Source organism: Triturus cristatus, chromosome 6, assembly GCF_964204655.1.
Source record: "Triturus cristatus chromosome 6, aTriCri1.1, whole genome shotgun sequence".
Classification (NCBI taxonomy): Eukaryota; Metazoa; Chordata; class Amphibia; order Caudata; family Salamandridae; genus Triturus; species Triturus cristatus.
Window position 1 is genome coordinate 1,796,518,121 of NC_140589.1, and position 19,887 is coordinate 1,796,538,007.

The 19,887-nt window shown below is 42.5% G+C and overlaps 1 protein-coding gene across 2 annotated transcripts in view; it reads left to right on the top strand.

Moving 5' to 3' along the window:
* Nucleotides 1-16,124, top strand: part of PBK (PDZ binding kinase) — a 180,372-nt gene extending 164,248 nt beyond the window's left edge. For both annotated transcript variants that reach the window (XM_085613123.1, XM_085613124.1), the window contains 3 exons: nt 6,285-6,414; nt 11,099-11,272; nt 14,878-16,124. In XM_085613123.1, the coding sequence (XP_085469249.1) occupies nt 6,285-6,414; nt 11,099-11,272; nt 14,878-15,080 (507 nt within the window). In that variant the 3' untranslated portion in view covers nt 15,081-16,124. The remainder of the gene's footprint in view (nt 1-6,284; nt 6,415-11,098; nt 11,273-14,877) is intronic.
* Nucleotides 16,125-19,887: the final 3,763 nt, after the last annotated feature.

Genomic DNA, 19,887 nt, shown 5'->3' on the forward strand with positions numbered 1-19,887 from the left:
GGAGGTTAATAGAATTTTCAGTTACTGCAACCACTTCAAAGCAGAACCAACCCTCTCACCTCCTCGCTCCTTATGGACTGAACCATGCATTCCATCATCTGTTCCACAACATACTGCATGCTGTCTTTTAGAAATGGGTTTCCTGGTTGGCTGAGATATGCACCCAGGCTGGAACCACCACTCAAGTCAGGGAAAGCTAACTACACACTAAAAGATAACACGTGCTCACCCTCTGGTAGCTTGGCACAGTGCAATCAGTGTTCTCTATCTAGTTAATTTGTAAAGTATTTGTGCAACACACACACAGTAACACCATGAATACACCACAAAGACTCCACACAGGCTTATAAAAATAGATTGTATTATAAACAAGACAAAAATGGCAAAAATCTAATTAATAGAAGTTGAGAGATTGAATTTTCAAAGAATTAATGTAGTAAAGCACTTAGAGGCAAGTAGCGCTGAAAAGGTTGCTTTGTTGCGCTGGACTGGGGCAAAGTCAAAGTTTGGGCTGACCACGATGGAGTGCCGGCCGGCTACAGGACCCTTGCAGGCCCCGGTGAACAAAGTACTTTTTCTGGTTGCAGACAACAAGATTAATTGATCTTCTCAGCGCAGCGAAGGAGATGCCTCGGATCCGAAGACAGGTGCCAGAGTCGAGCAAGGCACTCGTTTCTGCCACGCAGTCGAGGGGATGCATCAATCGCCCCAAGCTTCAGTGGTGGCGATACACTGTCCAGTGCGTCTATCTCGAGAGGCAAAGCACTGGTTCAAATGCGATGCAACACTACTTGCAGATGTTAGGGTCTCATCAGGACAGAAGCATAACCTGGGGGATGGTTGTCACTGAAGATTGGCCTACGGCAATACTGGTTGACTGGGTACATCTGACTTTTATAGGCCATTGAAATGATAAATCACAGATCTCTGATTCGGAGTCCACATTCCTGAATGCGTTGGGCCAGTTTATTGTCTTCCTTCGGGCCATCTCTGTCCACCGTGCTGATAGTTGATAGTTTCCCAATTATTGGCCACGGCACAGAGTGCATACCGAATCCATTGTGCGAGCACGTTGGGATGATTATATCCTATGTGGTAGTGGCGCTCACTAAGTACGATAAGTATTTAGTGAAAGAGATAACTCTCTAGGTGCTCGGGAAAGAGGCAATCATCCAACACCTCCCAGATATGATCAAAGATCAATAAACAATTTTACAACATGTCCCGGCACACATTCCTAGTATTTAAGACAAGTAAACAACTTGACTATCAGTATAAATACATAAGAAACAAGAATCATTTTAATGCATTTCTTGTAGAGACTCCAGCCAACACGTTTTTTCGTCGCTCGGGACAAGACGCCCGCGACTTCCTCAGGGCTTCCACACGGTGCAAACGTCTATGCGCCTTTTGACTGGTTATAATTCCGTCCCAGCCTAATTGGGCCGGGCAAAACAAAACATCTCATGAAAGGTTCCAATTAATCGCAAATATCTAAATCACACGAAACAAAGTAAGGTCGTGCTCAAAAGAGGGCTTCTTTATTTGAATAACCCACGATGAGCTGTGAGTAACAGCATCAGAGTCTCAATCCGACTCCCGGCACCTACGTATGGCCATTGTATTTACATTGATAGCCCTGTGTTAATGCAATTCTCCAAACATCATTGGCTACTTGGCTTATAAAGGTCAGATGTACCTAGTCTACCAGTAATGACATAGGCCAATAAATGGTTATCGACATCAATAGGAGTCAGACCTTAATTGTGTACAGTGAACGCGCTGCATATCTACCTTTTGTGTTGTATAAGCTAATGAAAAATTGGCTGGCTCTTGACAAAAACTGTGTTGCCATGACGTTTGCATACTCACCCCTTGTTTATTTCTATGCTTCTTTTTGAGGAGTTCTGCAAAGCTTGGGGCCTCGATATTAACACCTCAAAAACCTAATACGTTGTTTAACCAACCTAGAAGTTATTGGGGAAGAATAATGTTGGGCGGTATGCCACACGAGCGCACACATGTTTTTAACTACCTGGGTGTTGCTTTGACGTCCAATGTGTCTTGGAAATCCCAAGTGGACGCCACATCCTTAATACTCGGGCAGATTAGTGGGGGTCATTCTGAAGGAACATAGTTGTCCCCGTACCAAACCAATAGGCCCAACTTTACACATTTAACAATGCTAATGCATTGGGCCCTGCTCTGTATGGTTCAGAATTACTAACCACTGCCGAGAATAAGTTTATAACAAATTTAACTTGCATCCCTGCTAGTACGCTGTTAAAACCTCTAGTGCTAGATCTGGGCAGAAAATAAATTGTTCCTAAAGTAATATAGTGACTATATTGGAGGAGGTTGTGGTCAACACCCGAACTAGAACATTATGCAATGGCTTTGAGAAGTCATAGCGGCAGATCAGTTTCATAATTTTCGGATTTTAAATGTTACAGCCTCTTGGAACCATACTGGGATACTAATACGGTACCATTTGAATGGAAGTTGTACTTTCAATTCAGGGTTGGTACTTTGTCCTTGAGTGCTTTCACAAGCTCATTGGCTGCTGGTAGGGGTGATCCCCATCTATTAATTGTTGTTTCAGTTGCTAAATTGTTGATGTTTAGGTCAAAGGCGCTTCCTGAAACCTCATCCCTTTTGAATATTGCAAAGAGTCTCTTATTTGTGTATAGTTTAATACAGATATGTACAAGTGAGGTTTTCACTTTGGCAAGTTTGTTACTGCTAACACAATATATAGTTGGAATATACACCGTTTAGGCCAACCTTAGATGTATGCTTCGATGCTCTTTGCTCTTGCTTATTGGCTATCGAGCTTACCACGTGGTAGGTCAACAATGTATTACCCATTCGTGGTAATAGTGTGTTTAATTGAGTTTACGCCTTGCTATCTTGAAGTCATAAGTAAACTAGATAAGATATAGGGCTTAGGATGTAAGCTGGCACTGAACTTCTTTTATTTGTGAATTGTTTTTCAAGTGTTTTATAGTTTATCGCTTTGATAAATGACCTGATTTATATATGCTTTTGAATTGTATGAAGAATAAGTTGATATTCATGGGCATTGCAAGATGACCAAGATACATGTATGTTTATACAATATAATTGAGTCCATGCTCATTGTGATCAAAGTTGGTCTGATCATGTATTTACTGTATTACATTGACTCAGATTTGTAATACGTTTTTAACTGAAATAAAGCTAAATGAAAAGAAATTAGTTCCAGGTGAACACCTGTTCTTAGTTACACTTTCTATAAGTGTGATTTCTAAAATAGTAATGTTAAATCCAGCTTCACCAGGAAGGAGTATTTATCATTACCGTTCCAAAGATATGAAACATTAAAAAGTTACTCCTCTCTGATCAGGAATTACAGCTTATAAATCTATTCAGGAATTCCCAATGCTATCCTGGGAGAGGGGTAGGTCTCACAGTAGTATTAAACAGATTGGGGTGATTGTCACTACCAGGACATCCTACCTTTTACTTATATGGCACACTGCCCATAGGGTTACTTAAGGCCTACCTTAGGGGTGACATATGCACTATAAGGGGTTTTTAATGCTTGGCAAGTAGTTTTAAATGCCAAGTCGAAGTGGCAGTAAACGGTACACACACAATGGCAGGCCTGGGAGGTTTGAAAGGCTACTTATGTGGGTTATGTTAGTTTATATTTGTAGAGCGCCAAATCACCAGAAGGTCTCTAGGCCCTAGCAGCATAGACCAAGAACAAAGATGACCTAGCCCGCCGACCCACAGCACACTAAAAGATGGATTATCCGAAAGCCTCAGTAAAGTTTCCTCCTGAACGGGAGTAAGGTGGCTTCCCTGCGCATACTATCCGGTAGCTTGTTCCAGATCTGAAGAATCGCCACTAAGAAAGCCACCCCCCCTCCCCCCCCCAATGTAGCTCTATGAAAGAGCGGGCAGGCCAACAGGCTAGCCTCGGATGACCAGAGGCACTGTCCGGGCACGTAGGGCTGCAAACTTTTTTTGATGTAATAGTGTGCCGCTCCATACAGTGCTTTATGAGCAATTCACAGGCCCTTGAACCTGACCCTCTGCTTGATAGGGAGCCAGTGTAACTGTTGTAGCAGGGGGTAGCGTGCGTTCTCCTTGGCAATTTAAAAATCAGCCTTGCCGCATCATTTAAGACTACCTGGAGTTTCCCCAGGAGTTTATCAGGGAGCCCTGTGTACACCGCGTTGCCGTAGTCCAAGCATGACAAGATAAGTGCTGTCACGACTGTGTGCATGGTGGAAAATGTCAACAGGGTCCCGAGCTTCCGGAGTTGTCGCATCAGGCCTGTACAGCTCCCCACTACTGCAGACACTGGACTATTTAGAGTTAACTGAGTGTCCAGCTTGATACCCAGGCTCCTTACGGCTAGCAACTGGAGTCGGGGTGGTGCCCAGCTCTTGGGACCAGAAGAGGCTGGACCAAGGTGAGGCATCTGTAGTGAGAGCAAGCACCTCAGTTTTATCAGGGTTTACCTTGAGTGAGTTAGCAGTCATCCAGTTCATAGTGAGCCGGAGGATATTCTGAACATTGAGCTGTACCTGAGGAGAATTATCAATTCGTACAATTAACTGGGTGTCATCGGTGTAATAAAACACTTGACAGTCCAATTTTGCCAGTGCTTCTACCAACGGCTGGAGGTAGATATTAAATAGCAGGTTGGACAACGCAGAACCCTGCGGAACCCCCCAAATGCAAGACACCCCGCCTGGACCTATATTCTCCTATTTGGACCTTTTGAGACTGATCCGCCAGGAAGGAGGTAATCCATTGGAGGGCCGTCCCGGTGATTCCCAGCCGCCAGACACAGGCCATCAGCTGCCCGATGTTTACCGTGTCAAACGCGGCTGAGAGATCTAATAATATCAGTGCTGAGGGGTTCTTCTTATCAGCTGCAAGCCTCAATTCATCCAGCACCGAGAGCATCACCAACTCAGTGGTGTTGTGGGCCCTAAATCCTGCTTGCCGTATATGTAGCAACTGATGTTCTTCTAAAAAGGACGAGAGCGCTCTAAGCACATGTTGCTCGAGAACTATGGCCAGGAAAGGAAGTCGGGAAATGGGTCGGAAGTTTTTCAGGTTGTTAGAATCAGCCCAAGCTTTTTTAAGCAATGGAATCCCCATGGCTTCCTTAAATGTGTGGGGTACCTTCCCTGTGGCCACGAAGAGATTTAGTAGGGGTAGCACCTCTGGCTCTAGCGCTGGAATAACCATTTTAAACATCCTCAGAGGGCAAGGACCGTCTGGTGACCCGGACGTTACTTTGGCCACAATATGGGAAATCAGGCGGGTCCACCATGGATAGAGGACAGGGGGTTATGCAAGTGTTACCTATATCTATAATAATGTTGTTGCCCTTAGCTAGAAAGAAGTCCTTTACCTTTCCACAGTCACCCTCATTTGCACTGTCCTAAGTTCTTTCGGGCGGCTCAGCTCCCTGAGTACATTAAAGGTTTCTTTCTGCGTGTCTATAGCCTCCCTGATCATTACTTCATAGTACAAAAATTTAGATCTGGTGATTGTGTGATGTGGGTGTGCACAGTGAGTGCTGCAGGCCCCCTTCTAGCATTTGAACTACAGTCCCTGTGTATATGAAATACCATCTTACAAGGGGCCTACCAGTACAACAAATATGCCAATCGGGTATACACCAATGTCATCATGTTTAGAGGAGAAGCACATGCACTTTAGCACTGGTTACCAGTAGTAAAGTGCTCAGAGTTCTAAGGCCAACCAAAAAGAATCAGCAAAAATGGTAGGCAAATGGCAAAAAGTCTGGGGAGAGACCACCTTAAGGATGCAGATCGAACACTGACACATCATCAAAGTATTAACCAAGCGAGAAATGTCAGCTGCCCAGTGTTTTTGAACAGCATTCATCACCATCCTATCTTCCATACTGTCTTAGCTGCTGAACTCAAGAACTGGCAACATTTTAGTGACGTTCCACAACAAACTCAACCCCAACACTCTGGTCCATCACATAGTTACTGCCGAACAAGGAAGTTGTGCATGATGCTTACGTTAGGAAGTCCGCTTCACGAGAACTGCGGAGTACAGTTCATGAGACTGATTGCATGTTAAATCCACCATGAAGCGGCAGTTGTGCCTTTAAGGCTGGCTCTCAATTTTTGTTAGTTCTAAAATCCTGACTCTTGTATTCACTATTTGCTTAGTACTTTTTTAATTGTTTAAAGTAAATTGTCTTTTCTTCCTTGTGTTAACTAACCATTCTTCTACTTTTTCAGTATTTGCACAATGAAAAGAAACTGCTTCATGGTGACATCAAATCTTCGAACGTGGTCATTAAAGGTGACTTTGAAGCAATTAAAATTTGTGATGTTGGAGTTTCTCTTCCACTGGATGAAAACATGATGGGTAAGTTAAACACAATACTGAAAAAAAATGCCCTGCAGAAGTAGTAGATTAGGGTCAAAATAATGTTTACGCAATCCCTCAAGAAGACTAGAGAAAACTAGCTCAGCCTGAATGTGTTCTTGTTTTTTCCCCACTGTAGCAATGTCTCACAGGACTTAGGAGTTGTTCCCAAACATTGTATCTCATGATTCTTTAAGTCTTTCATGATTAATTATTTAATTTGATTGCATGAGGTTTCTGCAAAGTTTCATTGCAGGAAGTCTGATTGCTAATATTGTGAGAGGCCATAGTGAGGGGATATGTGACCGAGTTCTAACAAGTCCCAAACAGTCCTTCCACTTTAAGTAAACTGCTTTCTGTGATGAATCCATGGCTCTTTTCCCTTGGTAACCTGGTTCAAACAGCAATGTTTTGCAAAGAAATCTCATTTGCACACATGCCTGAATGTGCTCTTAGGGGTTCTCGAGACGTCTTGGCTGCTTTATGTACCTGTTCTTTGTAGTGCTGACTTTTGTGGTGAGGCAGATGCCAATCTATAGAAGTTTAAGCAGAGCCATGCTACGATGCTGTTGCTGGGCTTGGCTTACCCGGTATGCCAGTTTTATCAAACGTATCAAATTCCAGAGCTTCTATAAGGGCCTCCCTTTCTGTCAGCCGCAGCCATATAATAGGTGCAATAGCCCATGCAAAGCTTTCACAGCTTCAGTGGCAACAATGGAGCAAAAGGTCAGCGGTGGCAGCAGCCCCCTACCCCTCCTCCCCCCCCCCCCCCCCCAACTCCTGGACAGAACCTCTTTATTTCCCCTTGAGCGCCTGGTAAGAGGTTGGGGAAAGGAAAAGCACAGGACTTGATCGCCAGTTTTTGGACTGCTGCCATTCCATTACTTTGAACCGGTGACGCTGCAGATTGATAATTTTGGGTATGCCCTGCGTTTCCAGGACACTCATTTCCACATCCTGCTTTTTATCCAGCTGTCTCCGCAGATCGCTCCAGCATAGAGGTTTTGACTCTGCTCACCAAGGGTGCAATCGAGCTGGTGCCAAAAAGGTAGATTAAAGTTGACGTTCCATTTACTTCAAGCCTGAGAAAGGCAGGGTCTGTGACCGATATCAGAACCTGAGTGTTGAACTTGTTCCTGGGGAAAGAGAAGTTCACAATGCTATCCCTTGTTCAGATTTTGCTGGCCTAGGTTTGAGGAGACTGGATGGTGCATAGTTGTGGTGATCACTTGCATGTACCTATACTGTGGTCCCACAAGAAATACTTCATGCTTTGTGGTGGGTGCCACTCCGTATCAATTTGCTGTCCAACCCTGTTGCCCTACATTTGCTCCTCTGGTCTTACTGAAGATTATATCAGTGGCTGTGGCTCATCTTCGCAGGTCAGGGTTTATTACTGTACCTCGGCACCTGGTTTATGCGGACTGTGCCACATTAGCTGGTGTTGGATCACCAGCATTGATTAGTGTTACTTTCCATCACTGGGTCCCAGTCTCATCCCCTCACGCAGAGATTGCCCTTGATATGCGTGATTTTGGACACAGTCGCTTTCGAGGAGTTTCCTACCCCTCAACGAGTCCAGAAGTATTCAGATTATGATCCCGATGATTCATGTGAAAGCTCTTCATCTATTAGCTTAAATTTTGCACCTGCTGTGCCTGTTGACACCTGCAAAAAGAACAGGTGATGGACGGAATGCTGAATTAATCAAACATTCACTCCTAGTCACAGATCTGGGTTAAATCCATTGTTTTTTTGCACGCCACGCCATTCCATTTTAGACCCAGCCATATGCAAATCAGTCTTGCCCGTGTTCCCTATGGGAGCACTCCATCCTTAACGGCCAGGCCAGGTCTTCCCTGGACCAGAAACCAGCATCCTGGGACCGGTTTCGCTCAGTATCACATGTGGGCCCTCCAGGGAAACCTGGGCTGTTTTTCAGAAAATATCGTTATCTCGGAGGCAGCTTCTCTGAAGTGGTGGCTGACCGACAGCAGTTTGACTTGTGGAAAACTCTTCAGCGCACACTTATTATTTGCTATGTTAGTGGCCTTTGCATTGTCCTTCAGGTTGGCGGCTTTCTGGAAATGTGAAGATTTGGGATCTATGGTCCTAGTTAGAGGTGCACCACTACAAACCTGTTGAAGCTGCATGTGAATCATCTGCCCTGAAAGTTGCTGTTGATCGGGGGAGGTTTCTCCAAGTACCAACGTGAGGGGCATGGGCTTGCACACTCCGTCTTAGAGGCACTGAGTCTGGCACTTGTTAGCATGGAATGAGATTTAGTTCTAACAGGCTCACTCAATATCCAAAAGGATGATTTCATTAGGAGATTTTACTAAACCCGAGCGGTGTCTTCACTCACATGTGGTCCAGGAAATCTTCGGGGTTTTTCGTAAATGTGCCTTTTCCTCTTTGGTGTACTTCAGAATCATGTTCTTTATTCGTTAGATCATAATGTGCGTGTTCCACCATTTCCTATGTTCTCATGTCTTCCTCAGAGTCCGAGATAGGGCTCAAGAGGTATCGGGTTGTATTGGTCACTTCTGGTATTGAGCATCTGCTCTCCTCTTTGACTTTCACTTTAGGAGGATGTACTGTCCCAACAATAGGGTTGAGTGCTCCACCCATACATTCCCCCATGTGCACCTACTTGTATGGAGATTGAGTGGGACAAGCTAAGAGGTGTTGACCTTCCAGATGATTTGGTGGAAGTTATTTTGACTGCATACCAGCTTTTCTCCCATGACCATATATTGTAGTCATCGGGTGCTCTTTTGTTTTGTGGTGGGCACAAAGGTGGGTTGACCCTTGCACGCAAAGTAATTTGATGTTGTAGTGTTTATTCTTTCTTTAGTGTGACTGTAGCAGGAGAATCTTACACATCAGGTGCTAGCATGGAATGCTCTCCGAAGTGTAAGGGTTACAAGGGTAGAGTCCAGTTGAAACAGCATCACAGAAACCAGTTTATTATTGGGAGGGCATACACATGCAATAGGAAGAGTGCCTAAAATTCAGAACATTGTGTTTTTACTTATTTATTCCCTTATTAAAAGAGTTATTTGTAGATTAATTGTGCCCTATGTTAGGAACGCTGCTGTATGGCTATATTTCCTTCTGGTTGGGTTATTAAATTACTTAACAAGTGCTGAAGTCCTGTGGAGGGAATATTTAAATACATTTTAAAATCCCTACTACAAAGGGCACTCTAGGGCAGTAACACAATTTGATAGATCACATGGCTAGGAACAAAACATTTGATGCAAGGTATCTTGGTGACTAAAGTCTGAAAACACATGACATTACTTGATAAAGAACTCACTGTCACGTGAGTTTGACTGGGGGGAGTACTGCAGTTTGTGATGGTGCATTAATGGATGAATACCCAATTGTGTAGCAGAATGACTCACTGTGGCAAGGCTGTTGCTTGTAGAATAGGGACACAAGTGAATTGGCCTTGCTGGATGAATAATGCCTGTTGTGAGGATAAACAGTCTAGTGTGATAGGGTGATACAGACCTGTGTGAGGTTCCGTAACGAGGAACAGGATGGAACTAGGCACGAGTCAGCAGGAAAAGGCAGTTTAGGCACAGTTGAATGGTAAATAGTTTGCCATTAGAGATCTTATTTGCTAAAAGTTATAACCGGTTAAGGTCCAGGCAATCTACAATCCTCACAGCCATGTTGAATGGGGGGATTCATCTGGGAGAGTGTGAAAATGTGCTTTTGTAACTAGAAACAAAACTCTCAATGTTACAAATCACACTGGTGTTTTACCAACTGAAAAAAAGTGTGATGCTAGTATTATACATCTATTTCCAGCATATAGGTTCGACGTCTGTTGCTACTTAGTGGCTCCTGGAAGTAGTTTTGGAAGTGGCAGCTGCAGGTTGGGTTCAGATGGGTTGTGGTGGGGTGCGTTCCAGCTCTGCTGCTTGCACAACGGCAGGGTTCTATGGAGGCAGTAGGCTGCCATTGACTCTTATTTCCTTTTTTTTTTATGTTGCTGTGAAGCTAGTGACAACATTTGCCACCACAGCCAGGATTCCAGGGGTGGTATGGAGAATCTCTTCTCTTCTGAAGAAGTTAGAGCTCACACATGATCCATGCTGTGCCGTATCCTGACCAGTTGACACCACAAAGGCACTCGAGCATCCTGGGCCAGCTGGCTGCTGCTCCTCAAAAAACAAATATGCCTCCATTGCACCTCTGTGGAAGACATCTTTAGGCTGGTGGACTATCACAACTAATTGCCAATAGTCAACAGTGAGCGAGTAATAGTCCACCGACCTGATCCACGGTGTGATTAAGGTCAGCCCCCTTCAGCAATGGCTGAAGGGGGCTGACCCAAAGCAATCGGTGTCTCAACTAAACTGATCCAAAGTCTCTCAGGATGAATTGGATTGAGTTATTTTCATGAAATCTGGCAGAAAGCTAGACCTAAAATTATCCTCCAGGGTGTGCTCATAATTTGGATAACGGGGTATGTATCAATGTTAAATTTCAGTAGGGTTATTGTCTGTTTCATATCTAGAGTTTGGTTTATATTTGGATGTTCCCAATTAAGTTTATTTAGAGAATGCCTCCATGTTAATTTGTTGCATTTGATCAATTTGAAATTCACTAAAGGACTACAATGAACAAATATTTTAAAGGGCGATGTTTGGGTGTTTTTTTCTTTCAGTTAGTGATCCTGAGCTGCAATATATTGGCACAGAGCCATGGAAACCTAAAGAAGCATTGGAAGATGATGGTGTCATTACTGATAAGTCAGATATTTTTGCTTTTGGGTTAACGCTGTGGGAAATGATGACACTAGCCATCCCACATTTAAACTTACCACCTGAAGAGGATGAAGGTGAGATATTGAAGCTTTAGTCTTTTTAAGGGTAGATACGTACTTTTGAATAGTACATTATTTAAAATTGTTGCTCATTATTTTACCTAGCTTTTAACTGAGAAATTCTCCCTTATTCGTAAATAACACTCTTATTAGCCAAGTCACTTGCAATACATCTCTTTTGACTGAAAACCGAGCATTGTAAATTTCTTTCAAAAGAAAGAACTCGCACACTTTACAAGAGTGAATGTTGACTATGCCATTGTAAGAACTATGGAGCAAGCCCTCTCTCATCATGCTCAGCACACATTTATTCAGGCTGTTAATTTCTTCTGCTTACTGAATAAGGATCTGTCAGAAATGGGGATATTAATTTGGTAAAGGTTTACCCCTACCAACTCAATCAACTCACTCTGGTTAGGTCAAGACAGTTCTGAAAAAATCTCAGCTTTACCCTTGGTAACAATGGTATGAGCAGAAGGCATTCCTCAGAGAAGTGTGTGCTAAGTATACGTTTTACCAACATTTTTAAAGCGAAGAAGATAGCACAATAAAATTCCAAACCAACTTAGATGAATAGAAAAATGTAATTAGCAAAAGGACACCAAGGTCATCAAAATAAGTCAAGGGGAACCAGATACACCTTCATTCCATAGTTTATGAGGCTGCTTTGCAGGTCCCATAGATTTACCACCTTACCCTTTTTCAAAGTTTGACCATTGGACTTGATAAAAAAAATTTTTAAGTCAAAATCCTCCAGCGGGGTATGGCTGAAAATCTTCGCCCAGGCTCCACTTAGCCTGATACCTTTGCCACATGACCCAATGGACCAGTTTGTATCGTAGCATAAACCACTGAGTAGGATAACCATGATTTTCTTGCCCGCCAGTGGGCGTGACCTCGTTGGGCACACTTCCGCAACTTGTCCTAGTCCTCCGGAGGTTGAGCAAATCACTGAACCCAGAACTTTGAAAAAGGTGAGACAATTTCCTCATAATCAGTTGAGAAGCCCTCAGCTATTCAGAGCTAGGCACCAGGTACCTTGCTAGACAGGCCTTCTGCAGAGTCCAGTCCTGAACAGCCAGCCTAGCCCTCTTGGGATCCAGAGTCCTTGTGCTTTTTGTGTCCCTGAAGCATGAAAGCAGGCAGACAACCTCTATACCCTTGGAGAGCAGTTCCCTACACTGGGTGTCTGCAAGAGTTAGGAGTCCTTCTGTGAACCCTCTTCTTCTAGCAGGAGTCTGGAGTTTTCTGTCATCTGGGCCTTCTTCAGATGGAGTCCTTCCATGTCCAGGAATGTTCTGAGAAGGTGTTGCCAGATTTATATTGTGCCCGAGCCAGTGACTGGAGAAATCCTACCTCCCAATCCTAACTATTTTCTCATGTTCCCCATCACCCCCTTGTGCAACACTCTCTCTTTGTTCTACTGTAAAATTACTCTAGAGCCGATGTTTAAAAATGGTAAAAACGTAGCTGCCACCAGGCAAGCCTGTCTTAAGGTCCTAAGCTACCCCCCTATTTAAATGAGCTCTCCTACCTCTTGACAGGGTCAAACTGGTTTCCCTCCTACTGGCTGTATAGGAGTCCTGCAAATAAGCAGAAGCCCTCCGTTGCATCTCCAAGTCAAAGGAGGTAGTGCTAAATCTGCCCTTTGTTCTGCTAACTGTATTTGTCCACTCCCAAATATGTAATCTATAAGTAGTCTTCTGTTAACACCCATTGGCTATTCCTATGCTCAGAGGCAATCCATTGTGCCAAAAAAACTTGAATCCCTAATTAAAAGTTACTCCTCACTATTGAATGGGATTTGGCATGATCTCAGGCCGACAGCAATGGAGTGTAGGTTGCATAAACCGTGCCGGTCATCCTTTTTAAAGTTTTTACCTTCTGAATTATTTTGTAAACAGAAAAAGGATAAACTTCTTTCCATTTTAGCTGTCATATGAAATTTTACTCTGCTACTGCAAAACTGTGTGAACAGTATTCCACCATGAATGTAGAATTTAATGCAGATGAGTGCCTTTGTTTTGCTTAGTTTGGCGTAAGTACTTTCAGTTTTCCGTGAGATTTGGAAAATGCGTTGGGTAGGGATCAAAGAGCTAAAATGTAGAAATGTATTGATTGTTCAGTGTGTTTTGGTTTGCATATACCTTTAGCACTGTTTCAGGAATTTGCACGAAATTTGGTAAGTGCTTAGCATGTTTCGCTTACTTTTTGTATTTATACGTTTGTAAAAACTTATCTGTGGGGCATAGATAGAGTAGTCAAAAAGTGTTCATTTGCCTATTCTGTGGCACCCTTTAACAAATTCACATGAAACATTTACCATGTTTAGTGTTCTGTTGGCATGTCAAATTTCGTGCAGATCCCTAGAAGGGAGAGCGAAGTTAAAGGAGGGAAGTGTTTTCACATGCTGAGCTAATAACTATGGTGCAGTTTAATTAATTTACATGGTATTTTAGAAAGTGAAACCCAGTACAGCAGTGTCCGATTTCATGCTGATTCAACCAGGGTTAAAGGGTGGGTAAAAGATTTTTCGATTTGCTGATAAATTTTGCAGTTTCACTGCTCCAAAATTATTAATGCCACATTTTGCCTTTGCTCTACTTGATAGATGTAGACAAAGTTTGCCCTATGTTCAGAAGGCTAAATGTCTTGGAAATTTCCAAATGGCATGTGGATCTGTCAAATGATTCCACGATTAATTATCAAATGAAAATATTTGTTATCCACCTTTTCAACACCGCCCCCCTAAGACAATTCTGCACAAATGTAAAAGTTCCAAGAGTTAGCTAAACATGTGAAGCATCTGTCTAATTTCTTGCAAATTCATCAAATAGCTTTATAGTTATAGGCAAATTTGAAAAAACTGCTTTTCGACTGTCAAGATGTATCTAATGTTTTACCCCTTTCAAGGCCGCCCGGCACATTTATATATTGCTAATTTTTCAAACTACTGAGGGGGATTTATAACACACCAAACATACACTTTTCCTGAATAAAGTTCTAGTTTCTAACCAACATGGGTGTATTTCTGTTCAGCTTTTTTTCTGAAGTGGAGTAAAAATGGACAAAACCACATTTTGAGTCCCTCCTTTATTTTCACCACACTAACTTCTTTGAAAATAAATGTGCCAAACCCTAAGCTGATATGCTTTTTGGAATGTTTTGTATAGATTCATCAAACAGTACCAGTTGTTAGCGAAACAGAAAAGAAACCCACACTAGAACAGCACTTATAGTTATGAATTAAAACCCCTCAAAAACACTGACATTTGCAAATTATGGTTAAGACCACATTCCATAACGTTTTCTTATGTAACTTTTTTTTAATCATCCAACAGTTTCCTGTGGCCAAACTCCACAGTGCATGACCTGTGGCACCGGATTCCTTCATTTTGCAGTTCACAGGATTTGAAAATTTCTTAATTAAAACTTAAATATAGTTAAAGGAGTAAATGGAGCATTTTGCAAGTGTATTTTCAAGTTTGAATTATTTTGAATTTGGGTACATTAATGTTATATATTTGTTGTGTGAATTTCTGTAATTTCTGCTCATGGGTAGATACTCTAAAATGTATGCTGAGAACACAGTAAAACAATTTTATTTATTTTTTTATCAGATGATTCTTTTGACGAAGAGGACTTTGATGATGATGCCTACTATGAAGCTTTGGGCACTCGACCTGCACTTAACATAGAGGAGCTTGATGAATCATACCAGACGGTCATTGAGCTGTTCTCTGTTTGCACAAACGAGGATCCCAAAAAACGCCCATCTGCTGCTCAGATTTTAGCAGTATTAGAAGCAGAATGTAAAGAATAAGATGTCTATAATAATTAGCACAATACAATCCACTTTGTTGTGTTAGATTTGTTGTCTTTGTTATAGGAGGCTTGGCTGTACACTACCATTTTGACCCTGCCGGGCATAACTAATAATACTGCAGTTTTGCTTTAGATCCATTTTTATATACTGCTAATTTGTGTTGGCCAAAGCACAATAAATTTACACATACTGTTTTGAAAATGCCAGACTTGGCTGGAGACCTAAATCGATCACCCAGCCCCCCCTCTAATGGAATTATCTTCAGTGATATTCACCACTTGACCATCTATGATTTAAGAGAACACATACCATTTCCCGTTGTAACCAATGGCACCATTTCCCTAGTACCATTGGTTACAAGAGTCAACAACAAAGCATTGATTGTGCATGATTCCTTGTCCATCTAGTATAAATAGCACTTAATAACTGATAGTAATAAATGAGTAATTTTAATTTGGCCAATAAAATCATTTAGTTGAATTAAGGTGTAGACATTTTACTATCTGCAGATAATTGCGGTTTTGTTATGCCTGGCTAACACAGTACATGCAACCTGAAATCCCGTTGGTATCGGAGACTTTAAAGCTTTCTCTTTAATGGAAGATTGCCAGTCTGTCATATTGGTCCACTAAAACATTACAAATTATCTTTACAAAAGTGTACCACTTGCAAAATGATATGTTTTGCTTTGAGCTGTTGCAAATCTATCCCTTTATTTTAGTTTTGACTTGATTAGTAGGCAATGTTTTAATTGTACTACTCAACCTTCGCAAGTAATCTGTTTGATTATGTAAAAGAAGTTTTAGATTGTTGCGCCCTTTTGAATTTGTAACCAAATTGTTTTGTACTGTTTTTTATCTTGTGTGTTGTCTATATTCATGTCTTAGTTTTCCCACAGTAGCACCTATCTAAACTAATTTTTTAGATACATTACTTTGTATGCCGAACGTTTTCTCATTATTGAGCAGAACAATGATTTGTTGATCGAAATAAAACAAGTTTAATACATATTTAATAATAAACTTTTATCTTTTTCTTTAACTTATTGCTTTTCTTTTTTATCTTTCCAAATCTGTTTATTTTTTTTTACAATTTTAAAGGAGTGTATAAGCATTAAACAGGATTTGGTATATCATGCAGTTGGCTTCAATAGGTCACACAAGTTTGGTATCAACATCTTCCCTGTGTGCCAAATTGCTTATTATCATAACTTTACGCATTAGATTATGCCTTACTGCCAACAGGTAGCTGTGATAATAAACAAGCAGCAGAAAACCGAAAGAAGGAATAACGAAAGAAGAAAATTTCAGGAAAGAGGGGGGGGGGGGGGGGGGGGGGGGGAGGTGAGGTTCTTCCAATTAAATTTCTCCTTCTAAATCTAAGGAGTAGGTATCGGGCTCCCCGCATTGCCATGCTGGTAGGCCTCATGCGAGACGTCGGTGTGCTGGGTTGGTGGAGCGTCCTAGAATAGTTAAAGAGCGTGAAGCTTTGGTGGAGTGAAGCATGTGTATTCTAATTTGGAGAAATGATCTATCGGAGGTTGCCATGTATTTGTAAATTTGGGTTAAGTGTGTGTTATCCGAGATGTAAGGAGCTCCATCGCCATAGTGTGCCATAGGCGTGTAAACCACATGGCGATAGGTGGGGTAGATGGTTACTTGGAGTAAAGGGCTAATAACTGTTTAGCGGCCCCAAGCATGTGATATAAGGCACCAGTCTGCATGGGTCATGGCTAGGAGTGTTAAGGGCCTAATTCCTAGGATGACCACAGTAGCCGTGGCTGGTATGGGAAAGCCTATGATGTCTTTAATGTTACTTAGTACTTCTTTCCAGTAGAGAGTCAACCATGGACAGGTCCACCGTATGTGCAAGATCGCATTTGGGCAACACTAGCAGTTGGGTGGGGGAAATTTTGTGTAAACGTTGGGGGGTGTAATACCATCTTGTTATGAATTTATATTCACGGATTCCCGCTGATGTATGCTTTGAATTTTTTTTAGTGTGTCTTGCCATAGTTGCTCCCATTGCTTTGGGGCGACCTCTTTGCTGTCTGCTTGCCATTGCGTCTGATACGTATGAGGTTAGATCGAGGTGGAATATTGCAATACTTGGTATGTGCGGGAGATCAAACCCAACAAACCATTATATGACCGTACGAGCATTTCAAAGGGGGTAAAGGGACGAGTTGCCCCTTGAGTGTTCAATGGTGTGTGTAGCCAGTGTCTGATCTGGTAATCTTGTAGCCTTTCCTCCTCGGATAGGTGGTATTCTTTCTTACACTGTTCAAATGTTTTAAACTTGTCTCCTTCAAAAGGATCCCGGATTATGCGGTTCTCCCCTTCATTCCACGCTGGAAAAGAATGTGGTTGCAAGGCCGGGGGAATTTCGGATTACGTGCCAATGGTGTATTGGGGTAGGGAAATGAGGTAAGGCCCCTGGAAACTGCAACCTTGTCCCAGATTTCTAACACTGTCTTTGTGGGGGTAGATATATAACCCTGGCAGGTCAAGACGAGATCGCTGTGGAAGCCAGGCTAGGTCCCAAAGTGGTCTGCAGGCTACTGCCAGATCCATATGGAGCCAGTGCTTTTTGCTCTCGCAGACTACCCATTCCGAGATATATTGGAGGTGTGCTGCCCAATAATATTCTAGGAGACTGGGACATGCTAGCCCCCTCTGTCATGAGGTATAGCATGAGGAGTTTATTTGGACATCGCGGCCGTTTTTCTCCCCAAATTGAACATATGGGGGAGAGAATGTAGCCTAACGGTTAGGGCAGTGTACTTCAAATCTGGAGAACCGGGTTAGTCTTGGCAACGACGCTCAACACCCTGTGATTCTGGGCAAATCACTTAATCTCCCAGTGCCTAACAAAAATGATTGTTTCCTCATGTAATGCAACTGGTGCTCATGTAAAACGCTCTGATACCTGATTTCGGGTCAAAACTTTGAGAGAAAAAAACATGAAGTTGGTAAGCTCACCTTGCAAGCGTTGTATGGTGGCTTGCGGTATCGGGGTGGGGAGTGTGTGGAATAGGTAGAATATTTTTTGGCAAAATGGACACTTTAATCCCATTAAGCCGTCCCAGCCTTGATAGCGGTAGTGATTTCCAAGTTCTCAAATTCTCAAGTACTGCATTCCTATAATCCAGCCAGTTTGCCAGCGTCCATGTAGACAGTGTGGGGGTTAGATTCAGCCCAAGATATTGTATAAAGTGTGTTGCCCAGTAGAAGGGGGTAAGGGATTGCAGTTCTGGTTTGTCTTTGCTGGGAATTGTCTGATTCAGGGCCCATGACTTAGCAAGGTAAATTTTAAGTCCTGAGGCAGCTTCGAATGCTTTTAGAATGGTTATGAGGTTTTGGGTTCCAACAAGGTGAGTAGGAGATCATCTGCAAATAATGCGATCTTATGTTCAGTGCCCCCAAAAGGGATGCCCCTAATATCTCCTGATTGTCGAATGGCTATTGCTAGTGGCTCGACCGTAAGAGCAACAAGCATTGAAAATGCAATAGGTCTCGCCTTTGATTAAGTTAAAGCTATTTGCTTTGCTAATGGTATTGTATAGCAAAGCAAATGGCTTTAACTTAATGAAAGGCGAGCCCTATTGCAGGGAAGGGTGGCAGCGCAGGGGGGTTTGTAGGGCGGTGACGAGGAAGGCACATCTTAAATCCAGAGACGTTAAGTACCAGTTGCTTGGGTCTTTTCGCTACCATTGCACACTTTCGATTAATGCTTCACTTTGTTGTAGGGATTCTGCTTATGCACAGAACTATGCGCAGGAAACCAGAACCTTAGAGAATTGTGGTGTACCAGAAACTCCCCTCAGAACTAAGAACCCCTTATCCGACTAGCTTAGTGTCACATTCGTTATCCGAGATTTAGCTCGGCGGTCCCAATGTATAGACAACCCAGAACATGCGACTTAGTTAGTCTCAGGAATGGTGGGAACCCGAAATACCCGTTTGCACATATATATCAGTCCACAACAGAATAACTAAGACACAGTAAAGTTTAAAGAATTTATTCATAAACCTCGAGTCCTGTTATACAGTACTTTGGCTAACATAAGCAGACAAATGGTTAAGATCATTACCATTAGCATTGTTACAATTCCATAGAAAATGAAAGGAGCGATCATATTAATAATGACCGTGGAAAACAACCACCCTCCTTTCTCTAGCAACTAATAAAATATTATTAGACTATTAGAAGGTCTCATAGGCTTGCATAGGGGACCCCATACCGTATAGATCAGCTTAGGTGTATCACATCACAGGATCAGCTCAGTGTTCTCTGCAACAGCTCTTCTATCGAATGCCCTCACAATATGCTGCGCTGTTATATTAAAGCCCACGACTTTCTGGTATTTGCTGCTGCGTGCATGTTATGACTAAACAGTGGTACGATCACCCTGAACACAATCAGCCGGCACCGTCTATTGTCCTAGAACAGTTCTTTACTCGATGTACAGACCAAGGGCACTAGCAACTGTTAAGGATGTATAAATAACATTCACTTGAGACAAGAGCGAGTCTGCATTTCTCAAATGAATAACATGTAACAACAGTGTCGGGTGCAAAGGAAGCAAAAGCAACAAGATGGCTTTCCAACAGCTAACGTGATTTAGCTAACTTAGCACTGTAAATAGGGAGTGGCCTAAAACCACGTGACATCCCCCTTTGATCGAACCACTGTACAACCAGGGGAGAATATTTTAGCAGAACGCAGAGTTCAAGATCAACGATGCAGACTAAAGAGCTTGAAATGTGAGTTCAGAAAAAGAGAGGGAAATTTTTTTTCGAAG